The 12,572-nt window shown below is 37.3% G+C and overlaps 1 protein-coding gene across 2 annotated transcripts in view; it reads left to right on the top strand.

The window, feature by feature from the left end:
• Nucleotides 1–9,948, top strand: part of LOC139966455 (transient receptor potential cation channel subfamily M member 5-like) — a 33,019-nt gene extending 23,071 nt beyond the window's left edge. For both annotated transcript variants that reach the window (XM_071969468.1, XM_071969469.1), the window contains 12 exons: nucleotides 180–402; nucleotides 633–719; nucleotides 1,010–1,131; nucleotides 2,458–2,614; nucleotides 3,324–3,452; nucleotides 3,764–4,012; nucleotides 4,464–4,641; nucleotides 5,348–5,492; nucleotides 5,974–6,182; nucleotides 7,129–7,261; nucleotides 8,082–8,169; nucleotides 9,272–9,948. In XM_071969468.1, coding sequence (XP_071825569.1) covers nucleotides 180–402; nucleotides 633–719; nucleotides 1,010–1,131; nucleotides 2,458–2,614; nucleotides 3,324–3,452; nucleotides 3,764–4,012; nucleotides 4,464–4,641; nucleotides 5,348–5,492; nucleotides 5,974–6,182; nucleotides 7,129–7,261; nucleotides 8,082–8,169; nucleotides 9,272–9,325 — 1,774 coding nt within the window. In that variant the 3' untranslated portion in view covers nucleotides 9,326–9,948. The remainder of the gene's footprint in view (nucleotides 1–179; nucleotides 403–632; nucleotides 720–1,009; nucleotides 1,132–2,457; nucleotides 2,615–3,323; nucleotides 3,453–3,763; nucleotides 4,013–4,463; nucleotides 4,642–5,347; nucleotides 5,493–5,973; nucleotides 6,183–7,128; nucleotides 7,262–8,081; nucleotides 8,170–9,271) is intronic.
• The last annotated feature ends 2,624 nt before the right edge of the window (nucleotides 9,949–12,572 follow it).

The following is a 12,572-nucleotide window of genomic DNA, read 5'->3' as shown; positions in this document are numbered from 1 at the left end:
AAAAACCGAACCTCCGCCCCCCCCCCCCCCATCAGCTGATTGCTGTGGTGTGCATCTAAATGTATCGAGCTTTAGGGTCATATATAGTCAGGGCATGATCATATCAATATATTATAAGGGCATGATCATATCAATTTTCATGCGTTATTGACGTCTCTGATTCCAATTATACTTCTTAGCGAATATGAACGTTGGGCGGTTGAAATCTTAGACGATTATTATAAAGAAGATCGACGGAAAACGTCCTTGTCCATCATCCGGGAACTTGAAGACTGGGGTCGGGTTTCTTGTCTCTGCCTTGCCTCATCGGGAAGAATGAAACGGATTATCGCTCATCCAGCGGTTCAAAACCTCCTGGATGAAATATGGTCAGGAAAAATTAAAAGCAACTCTGAGATCAAGGTAAGAAACGATAATAGACAACAAAACAAAGTGAACAGATATATACGCGTTATACATCAACATCCACTCCTAAATTTCCCACTAATGTTATTTGCTTAGCAGAATTACGTAAGCTGGCCTTTACTATACTCTGTCATACGACTAAGATCAAAGCACCCGACGTCGTAGCTGACGTTTATATAATGACTGTGATGTCATATACTGATTTACATAATGTCTTTGCTTTTCAGCATATAGCCTGCTTGATGTTACCTTTCCTAAGTCCTTTTCTGCTCCACTACAGACGACCCATTGACATGCACGGTGTGGCAGTTCAGGTATAAAACTAACTTTAAAGCTTCTAGTTAGCTTGTTTTTAAGTTGTTATTTTTAAGGCGTGACAATCGGGAATGAAAATACATTTGTATAACGTCCATACCTGACAAGGATGGCCAAGAGCATGCACTTCGTTTGTGACTTTAATATTCATTGTTATTTGAAGCCTTCTAGTGTTTACTTGCTGTTTATGAAATGAATTAATTTTACTGTGAGGAATTACTCATAAACTACTTGATATATTTTCGTTACATCTTGCTAAATCTGTGGCAATCATTGTGATCACCTTCAGCATTTAAAGAAGCAGAAGTCCACGGGAAACGATACCCCTGACACATCGGCGTTCGCAACCAGTGGGCTGCAATCCCAAAATTCCGTTGGTGACTACAACAGTCGCCCAGCATGGCACCTTTCGTAAGTAGCCTATCCATAGACACAACTACACGGTACCTTTAAACTTTACTGGCCATATTCTGCATGTCCTCACTGTGCAGCACTATCTCATTTGTTTTTACCAGTGACACGATTCATTGCAATAATTAATCTATGCTTGGATGTTTTCCTCATAAACTTATATAAACAGGAATAAAATATACCATTAATCTTAAGAAAACTCTAAAAGGAATTGCATGGGTTTTATTGCGTAACTAAACTTCACTGTATATTAAACTTTTTGAAGTTCCCACAATATCCGTCCACATTTACTAAAGCAATGAAACCATTGTCCCCTCCGAACACCCCTCTTAATTCTTCTGGTGTAAATTGCCAATACTTGGTCAGATTACTCTACATGGAAATAGCAAATTCTGACCAGTGGTTTATTTGCAAACTTGAAACATGATATGCAGATCTGATAGTGGAACTGGTTTCAGCCAAGATTTAGTGATCGGTGCGTGTTGTACAAATCAGTATATAGTAAAGTTCTATGTGTTTCCCTTTAATTGAATATATCCTCAAGGAAGATGTATTTAATTGTTCACATTAGCGTACGATACAGCAGTGAAACAATATCAACACTGTTACTGTTAAAAACTATATACTTGGTGAAACAAGCTTAGGGCTTGCAAGACGCAAAGACAGTGAATCATACATAACGTGTAGAACGTCATTGACACTCAAATGATCAAATTATTCATAATTCTTCTAGCTATGTGATTACTACAAGAGACAGCTATAACTTTACAACTGTATATAGCTGTGTTAACACTCTCGTGGGTGCAAATAATCATATGCTTTGACTGAACACAGAAATATACTGCAATATACCGAGTAAAGGCACAGTATAACTGCATGTGTGACATTACAAATCAAAAGTACACCGTTGAAATCCAGAGAGGTAAACAGGTTGGAATCCGTGCTTGCAAACGGTGGCATGCATGGGCAGGGAGGGAAAGGGGTTGGTACAGAGATTTGTTTTCATTTCATTGGCAACGTACTTAAATGTTCTCCGAAATATCGATAATCAAAGCTAGCTGATTGGAGTATAAGCAAACGATCCCACGTGTTCAGTTTGCCTGCACCCTGTCGTCCCCATGCCCCCCTCTCCCTCACTCTACCCCTCTGTCATCAAGAAAGCTGCACGACTATACTAAGACTTTGGTTTTTATGTTATGCGCATAGATATGACACAGAAAACGACTTTTTTTCGACTAAAATTCCAGAGGTGCAGGCTGCCTAGGTGTTAATTCAATACCTTCAATTGATTAGTTGACTGGTTTATGTGTTGCTTTTCATTTCCAGCAAGCTGACATTTGGAGCTATAGACAAAGTGAGAGGGTATGGCGGTCGTTCTTCATCAACAAAATCGAATTCGAACGGTTGGGATGGCAACTATTCACGACTCAGGAAAGTTGGATTTTTCATAACTGCCCCTTTCATCATCTTTCGCTATGATGTTGTAAGTTGTCATTATCATATTTATATGTTTACTCGTCAAGGAAAAGCTTCAAAACATGCCAGTATAATCGGGTTCATCGAAAGCACTTTATTCTAAGGGAACCACCTTCATATGTGTTGTTGACAACTCAATACCATTTGTAGTGACAAACGTGATGTGAACGTAAAATAAGCGCTAATATATATAGGTTCTCACATAATTGAGGTTCTCCATTAATTATCATTTGTTTCGTTTTCAAAGTTAAACAATTCATTTCTTTGGCTAATAATATAATAGAAATGAGTATTGCCAGCATGGAAGATGTGCTCAGGCATCCAGGTCAATAATCAGTTAGGACATGTTTAATATGTACTCCCCCACCCTTTTCCCTATTTGCCAATGAAGCTGTGCTTCCCAATATTGCATGTGTAACGAAGGTGCAGGTATACAGTATACCTTGCTGGTGGTAATAACCGCACAGACTATAGCTACAAGCCATAGAAATAGCCTACCTATCCATAGCACAATTATATATCAGTCATGCAGTATATAGCTAGACACGTAGATCAATGTAACACGTTATCGGCTATGACATCATAAGTTAACAAGAAAACAATATTTTGCCACCTCGACTCTGAAGTCCTGACTATTTGCCTCCTTGTTCCTGCCCCTTCTACTATAAAAATGTTCTTATATCAAAATGTCTCCTTTTTCTCCTCTTGTTTTTAAGATTTCCTACCTAACATTCTGTGCCCTTTTCACATATATGCTCTTGTATGAATTCCGAGACGAACCATCGAAGTTAGAATACGTTCTGACATTTTGGTTGGGAACTCTGGCCTTAGATGAAGTCAGACAGGTAAACATTTACAGCCTTGCACCCCCTGAAATAAGTCTACAGTGATAATAGACACATACATGTGTTCTCACAGATAATATGTAGTCTAGACGTCCATGGGGGTTATCCTTAAAATGAAACTTTGGATTCTTCATTTTCACCAGATTCATTTCTCATGCGTCTGCGCTAGCTTTCCCAAATATGTCCTAACTAACCACGGGGTGTCCGTCTTGACCAACAAAGTATGTCTTTTATACATTGATCTTCGTGACGATTGATCGTGTTTCTGTCCACTACGTTCCCTGTAATTTTTATCTCCATCTTGCACACAGATTCAGGGAGACCCATCTCCTAAGTTGAGGAAACGTATTTTCGCCTGGTTGACTGGATATTGGAATATCGTAGATATGGTCTCTATCATATTATTCTCGATTGGAATTGGTCTTCGACACTACCAACCGACTAGAGATGCAGCCAGAGTATTCTTGGCTCTGGATTTGGTAGTTTTCTTGCTCCGAAGTCTTCACATCTTTTCAACGAGTCGTCACCTTGGACCAAAGTTGATAATGATAATACGAATGGTAAAAACAGTGGCTGTTTTTTCTACTTCATTTCATTTCATTTATTTATAGGCTATTTTTTCTATCACAACATAAGTATGACATAGAAGGAGAAAAGAAACAAAACTTGTGAAAGGAAGTGTACCAAAAAACCCTATAGGGCTTGTCGGGTATAGTGACACTCCCTGAAAAAAAAGAACTTTACTTACTACACTTGTTATTTCACAGTAGTCCTTTGACATTGTTAATCTGCTCAATTCAGTACAGTATCAAACTGTTTCAGTAACAGGTTACGTAACACAATATGACGTCATTTCGATCTGATTGGATGCTCAAAGATTTGAAGCGTTTAGTTTTTATTAAGAATATGTATAAAAACAATTATGAATTAACGAATAATGTCTACCATAACTGATAGGTTTTGTATGGGTGTGTGTGTAATGTATCCGTTTCCTCTGGTTTTCTCTTTCAGTTTGTCGATCTCATTATTTTTGTCTGCATACTGGTTGTCTTTCTCCTGGCCTATGGAATTTCTGTCGAGATTATTCTCTATCCGAACACTCCCAGACCTTTCACGGTCCTTCTTAGCATCATCGAACGTGCGTACTTCCAGATTTTTGGGGAACTCTTCCTGGACGATATGGGCAAAGGTAAAGAGTTTAGCATATCAGACTAGAGATTTGTTTATATAGAGAAGGAGAAACAGCAAAGTATTGACCCAAATGTAATAGTTGGTATTGTTTCATATTGATACAAGAGCACTGTAATCGGATATGAGAACAATTAGGGACTCTCTCTCTGTGCCCTTGCTATGTCCAAATGCCAGCCTAGCGCCCTCACAACCATATTAAAACGAGTATCGCGAGCCGCGACGCCATAACTGTTTGATAAATATCAAAGACTGTGACACGAGGTGATCCGGTCAATGTCAATCCAGATGGACTTTTGATGACACCTCCCTGATCAGACTCATTTTTTCGGAATGCTTCCTTGATGTCAACTAAAAGCAATATCATATTTTTGATCATCACGACATTTTGAAGTGGTACAATAATTATTATCCATTGATTGCTTAATATCTTGCATATGTTACGTATATTATCCGTTTAATCAGTGCTAACACGGACACATTGTACGCAGTCATTACACTCACACGATATGAGCAACTATAGTAAAAAGATTGTTCAAGTTTTGGTAATGTGCCATACATTAACTTCCCTGAACATAAGCACGAGCAACAAACAAACAGTATAAAACATCTTCACGTGAATGTACTTTTAGATCCCTGAATGTGTGGTGAGTTTGAACTTCATAATAAATTTATGTAATGTTTTGCTACCTGTTGCATATCTTCAGATGTAATCTGCACAACTAATATTACCGAACAAACTTTAGGAATGATGCCTTGTCCAGAAAATACATGGTTTGGAATGCTAGCGTTGGCGTTCTATCTATTCTTGAGTAACATTCTTCTCCTGAACCTTCTTATCGCCATGCTGAAGTGAGTATATCTCGCTATCGATCAAATTAAGTTAGTTTATCTATAGACTCCGACTACGTCACAATCTCTTTGACCAATATATATATGATGATGATGATGATGATGATGATGGTGATGATGATGATGATGATGATGATGATGATGATGATGATGATGATGATGATGATGATGATGACGATGACGATGACGATGACGATGACGATGACGATGACGATGACGATGACGATGACGATGACGGTGACGGTGACGGTGACGGTGACGGTGACGGTGACGGTGACGGTGACGATGACGATGACGATGGCGATGGCGATGGCGATGATGATGATGATCATAATAATGAGAATGATGATCATAATAATGAGAATAGTAATAATACAAGAAATGTTCCAATACAGATACAATTCATATGCAATGTTTTTGCACGGTTACAGTCCCTCCATTAAATGGATATTATTTTTGTATTTACATTTTGTTTTTATAGTTTCACCTTTCAAGCAATCCAGGATAACTGCGACGTGTTATGGAAGTTTCAAAGACTTGGTCTACTGCAAGAGTACTACTCTCGCCCTCCACTACCACCGCCCTTTATCATCCTCTTCCAAATCACAGATCTGATGTGCTATATCTGGCGTAAAACGTTCGGAAAATGTTGTAATGGATGTTCTGCCTGTCAGCGCACAAAATCATTTAGTTAGTACTTCATATACTTTAGTTCAAATATTCGCAAATTAAATGTGACACGTAAAATTGAAATACACCTCCCCCACCCCACCCCAAATACACACACGCATACCCAATACGTTTTCAAATATTTAGTACTGCAGTCATCGTGCTATACCATTGTATTGCTTCCCTATGGAGAAATGACTTTGGTACTGGTCAGTGAACTTGAAGCAAATATATTTGTGTGATCTTTGTCGTAAGGAATATACTCAGAAAGTGAAAACCACTGCATAGGCCTCTGTAGTTTTGGAAGGGAAGTTTCGGTTCATGTCATGTATATATTGGAACACTTTATTTCCTGTCTAGGTGAAGTTTTGAAGGAGCATATAAGTCTCATAAATCATGCCGGAGATTGTTAGAGGCGTAGTCTTTATCTAGTCGTTTCACAGAAATGTGACTTTTGCTTTCTTGTTCATTTCCTAATGCGTTCTGAAAGAATAGGTTATCTCGCTGATTCGCAATGTTTAGGGACAATTTTGCAGTTCAATACCGTTTAATATGTGTGTGCTAATAATACGAACGTGTTCACTTAACTCGCCGCGCTTTGACCCAGGGTCACGAAAATCCCGGATGACCGACCAACAGCATTCGAGACTCTACGACGTCCTCCTTAAGGTGACTTGACGTCATTCGAACTCTCGTTGAAGTAGCCGGTGACGTCAGTGTAGTCAACATACAAAACTATTATGCCAATAAAGCCGTACTAAGTGTGAAATTCCGGTGAAAAACTTAGGTAAATTGAAAACCACCCTTTCCAAGATAACAAAGATAAAAAATCAAGACGATCCGACGTACCTCCCTCTTACCCCTGCAGGGACACATTTCTGCGTTCTTCAGTGTATTTCCTGTGGGTGTGGCTAAAGTATAGCTTTTCCTATTTTCAAGTAATCTTTATCTTGGTCTATTTTTATAGAACGACAACTTGACGAGGACTTAAACGAAGAAATTGCCACGTGGGAATCTGTCAAAGGTCAGGATTTCGTCATTAAGGCACGTCAGAAACTACGGTCAGAGGCAATCGATGTATACAAGCTGACCAATGACAGGTTCGGATATATATTTATTTCTTATTGATCTCTATAGTTTTTGGTGAAGTTTGAATACTGATCGTAGACATCGGCGGGCCTATACGGATAAGTTCAAAATTAGTTTCCGCATAGTTTAACTATCGAAACCGACTTTGAAACTTTACTCTTTATGAATGAAACTTTTCAGAATGATACTGTTCAAATGGTTTTCATTTCAAATGTCAAAAACATAATAGGTTTTAAGTTTGGGCAATCAGCGAAGGGTATACCTGCAGAGTAGAGTAAAAGGAAAGTGACAGCTAGAAAAGGGAGCTGAAAGACTCCTCCGCGGCCCCTGTTGTCCCTTGGTGTGTTGCTAATATGCCCTTGTCTTACATGACAGTTTCTTAAATGAATAGATTCTGAATAGATGAATAAAAGAATAAATGAATAGATGAATAAATGAATAAATGAATAGATGAATAGATGAATAAATGAATAGATGAATAAATGAATAGATGAATAAATGAATAGATGAATAAATGAATAAATGAATAGATGAATAGATGAATAAATGAATAGATGAATAAATGAATAGTGTCTTAAATAAATAGGAAGAACTGTACAAAGAAAGAATGTTGACCGTCATATCAGAGAGAAGCATGACATCAAAGCTATTTCTAGTTGACATGTGGGTGGGTGGGCGGGGGGGGGGGTGGAACGTGGTTAACTTGGAAACAAGACGACGCACACATGTTCTGAAGGGTGAGAATAACAAAGAACTATAGCAGACTGAGAAGGGCATGGGGTGTTCTTACTGATACTACTATAACATTTCCTTCTTATTCGTCAAATACAGATTTGATAAGATTAATCAAGACCTTGCGGCTATGAAGAATTACAATTTAAAACATGTGGATGACCGTTTATCAAAGATTGAAGATCAGGTAACGGTGAAACGATATAGTTACCTTCATAGTTGTAATATTAATCATTGCGAGTTGCGGCGATGGGTGATTGCTGGTGATGCATATAAATACCAGTTAACAGTGAAGTTAATTAGCTCGGCTAGCCACGTTTTATGTGACATAAAAAAGTAAAAGTTGAAGTATTGTGTTTATCATGCACGAGATCTGAATAAAACCATTTATGAACCTTGATGAATAGTCACAAATCAGGAGGGTCTCTCATGGGTGCAACCACGTAAACCACCCACCCCCACCCCCATTCTGGCAGACACAGACAGAACATTACAAAAATCCATAATGTATACAGTAACATAAATAGGCCTATGTATATGCGGTATTAGGTCAAACTGAGTCGTTGTTTCCAAAAGTTTGCAAATATACCCATTGATATCTAAGCACCCTCCCTTTCACCAAAATTATCCAAAGGGGATGGGTGCCACCTTAGACCCCACCCCCCTCTCTATAGTACAAAAAAAGTGGTTGCAGCCCTGTCTAAACTGGATCCATATAGCGATATTATTTGAATAAATTGTGATATAGGGTGGTCAATTGGATTCTAATCGCAAAACGCTGCTTAAAAGAGATCATTAAAGAAAACAAAATTTAGCCGACAAAAGTTGAAAATAAATGATACCGTTATGAAGGAAGATAAATTTAAGTTTTTGAGACTAAGGTTAAGATTTATGAAAATTATGTAACTTACTTTGCCATCATGGTAGGTTGCAAAGGTCTATTTTTGAAGCAATATTGCAGATTGATTTAAATAATGCATTATAGCCTACTTGATTTTGTTGAAATGTAATTGAAATGGCTATTTGGTAATGAAATTACTTGATAATGCATACATACATTTCTTACTGCCAAATTAGTATAATTACTGCCAAATTAGTATAATTATTAAATAATTTTTTAATCAATTCTGGTTACTAAGAATCTAATAATGTACATCGAAATTCTTTAAATTATGCAATAACAAAGTTGACTAACGTTATCGTATTACTATGATGTTTCTGAAGTTGCTGAAATTGGTTAATTTCACAATTCAATTTTAATTCAACTTTTGTGTTTTGTTTCGTTGCAGCTAAAAGTGCTCATGGCAAGCTCTAAAGGTTCACAGGGTCAGAACGGTCATTAAGTGCGCATTTGCCAATCTTTTTAATGGTTGTTATGGAAACATGGAACTATCAACATCAACTATTCAAAGACTCATGAGCAAATGTCGAAATAAACTCTGGACTAATCTGCATTAGAGTGTTTTTTGGATAATATTTGACTTGGCTTTCTATCGAGATGCTTATCACGTATATAGAGGTCTTGCACATGACGTCATTCACTGGTTTTCACACCACGTGATCAATTTTTCTGGAGTGAAAAATCGCTTCTTCTCACACTGACTTTCTATGTAGCCCTAAATTCAAAGGATGATTTCTAAATGACTGGTGAATATTTTGAGTAAACCTTGCCATATGTTATTCTACAAAAATCAAACAAACCCAAAAAATAAATATAATTTGAATCTTTTCGCAAATGAAAAAAAAGGAGCAAATTAAAGAAAACTAGCCTATTGAACGTAACGATATAGAGAGGCTCTCTTTCCCTCCAGTCACTGAGCATGATTCACGCTATGTCCCAAAATATGACGTCACTGCAACACCTCTATACACGATCGCGGAAACGATGAACGTGCGTTTGTTTTGGTTTTCATGAGTTTGGCTAGAATAATAATAAACGTAGAGAGCTTCTAAGATTTAACCTGCGTGAACAGTGTAGCAGTCTAATGTGAAACTACAGCTCATAAATGTATTTATTACGTCTACGTGTTTTATATAGGCCTATCAGTTTAATTGTTAGCCATATATTGAGGGACAGTCCCTTATACGGCCCACCCACTCAGCTCACCACCCCCCCCCCCCTCGGTAAGTCCCTTTTGGCATGCAAAAAAAATAATGATAACACAAACCTAAACATTAATTTAGACCTAAATTCCCCATATGGCTTCCCCTCATCATGTATAGGTTACGGACGAAATCAGAATGCCCTAGCGTGCTTTTATATCTTCAAGTGTGTAAAACGATGAATAATGCAGTGCTTATAAAATAACGTCAAGTCCTATTTTTTCCCCTACAAAGTGATTTTACCACATATAAAGTTTTTAGTTTACCTCTTTTTGGAAATGTTAATTTTTAAAACATGAGATCTCAAAATTAAGTACGTTTAGATGCAAATACAAGGCATGGGAAGTACCATTTTTGGCAATATGGGAGGCATTTATGGCAATAAGTTTCTTACTACGCGCCAACTGATGGTGGCGCTCCGCTTAGATAGTGTAATGATGGTCCCTTTTGGGAAATGGCCCACCCACTAAAAATATCTTTAAAAAGGCCCTGGTATATATTCACATCAAGAAGCAACACTATGTAACATTTGGACGATACATAATGTTCTCGCTGTTCCTTAACTGCACCCTACGAATTCTACACAGGGTATATGGCCCTGGAGTATCGTTATATTAAACATTTTATTTTCGATGATAATCGTAACCTTTGCATTCATGATGGCGAATGTGTGTATTTATGAGTGTGTGGATGAGCGTGCGTTTGTATGTGTGTATGTATGTATGTAATATGTTGTATATTAATTCCAGATAAATGAGAAATTTTCCACTTTAAGCGAACTTTAAGCGAATGTTTATCATTCATATCTTCAATGATTTGTTTATATGGCTAAATATATACCATTGTATTGGCTTCCCAAATGTACATTTTATAGCCATGGTATGTCTTTTTCTTTTTTTGATGTCTCCCAAATGTACCATTGATGTTATAATGTATATAGGCTACATAGAAAAACATTGTGCGGCACTATAACATTTACGTAACATCATTTACGTATACAGTTCTACGCCAACATGTGGACAATGTCGGTAATTTTGCCAGGGTTTGTTTTATGGACTTTAGCTCCGCATTTAACACTCTTAGCAATTCGAGCTTACTTCGTACTTTAGATGCTCATGTAAACCAGAACATCATTTCATTGCTGTATCACTTTTTATTCAACAGAACTCAATATGTATACTGTGATGGGGTCAGCAGTGAAGGTATTGTCACTAATACTGGTGTCTCACAAGGGTGTTGTTTATCACCATTGCTGTTTGCCGTTTATACTGATTCCTTGTCCACACTTTATGAAAATGTTTACATTATAAACTATGCAGATGATACGGCTATTGTTGGTTTGTGTAATGATAAATATCCACAGAGCATTGTCAATTACCACACAGCTATTGCGGAGACTGTAGCGTGGTGTGAAACCAATTACCTTTTTATTAACAGCTCCAAAACCAAGGAATTAATTGTTGATTTCCGTTCAGTTCAGATGCATGATCCAGTTATAATTAAGGATAGTGAGGTTGAGGTTGTGTCAGATTTTAAATATTTAGGACTCATTTTTAATCATACTCTCACTTGGGACTCTCATATAGGCTTAACACTTGCGAAAGTAAAGCAGCGGCTATATTGTATTTATAGGTTGGGAGGATTTGGTCTAGAATATGAGAAACAGCTTTGGCTCTTCCGCTCCATGGTGCTTTCACTCATGGTCTATTGTGCTCCTGTGTGGCTCTCTTCCTGTTTCAAGACTCATCTCAATTTGATTAACAGACATTTCAGAAAGTATTATTCTATAGATGATCAATACATTGAAGAAAAAGTACTTCATTATGTAAGAGGGATTTTGACTGATCCTGACCATCCTCTCCATAAGTATTACACCACTCCACGTAGGTTGTATACCCTACCTCGTATGCGTACTGAACGCTTTAGACATTCTTTTTTACCGAGGAGTATAAAGCTTTTGAACTGTCATATAACTAGATGATATTTTTATCATATTTTTGTATATATATTTTGCATATTTTTAAGCTGCGGAATCCATTTTATTATATCTTCATTTTATGATTGATATCAAGAAATTTTACTTTACTTTACTTTATCATGCATACATCAAATATATAGAAGTCATTATCACCATCAATTTCAGAGGTGACAAAAAATCCTATATTAGGTACAAGGAGTCTTTTGCTTTTGGTGGAGGTTAAAGGAAATTTTCTTGTCAACAGGGGTCAAATTGTGAAACATTTGTAAACACAACATCTGTATGCTGAGTACAGACTGTAAGGGTCTGCTTCGGTCATCAGCTGTCAATATGAATGTTTGTCACTCTCAATGCTCTCGTCCTCCTTCCCCTCTCTTTGTTACTACACAATTATTAATTGTTTATAAGAAATAATTAATTTTTCACTTGTCAGTAATTTAATGCCAAAGATCTGTAACGTCTTGTATCGTAGTCGGTACCATGACAAAAGGACACCATAATACGAATAA

This window comes from Apostichopus japonicus, chromosome 4 (assembly GCF_037975245.1).
Source record: "Apostichopus japonicus isolate 1M-3 chromosome 4, ASM3797524v1, whole genome shotgun sequence".
NCBI classification, from domain to species: Eukaryota; Metazoa; Echinodermata; class Holothuroidea; order Aspidochirotida; family Stichopodidae; genus Apostichopus; species Apostichopus japonicus.
The sequence above is the reverse complement of the archived record's forward strand: the minus strand, read 5'-3'. Positions and strand labels throughout refer to the sequence as shown.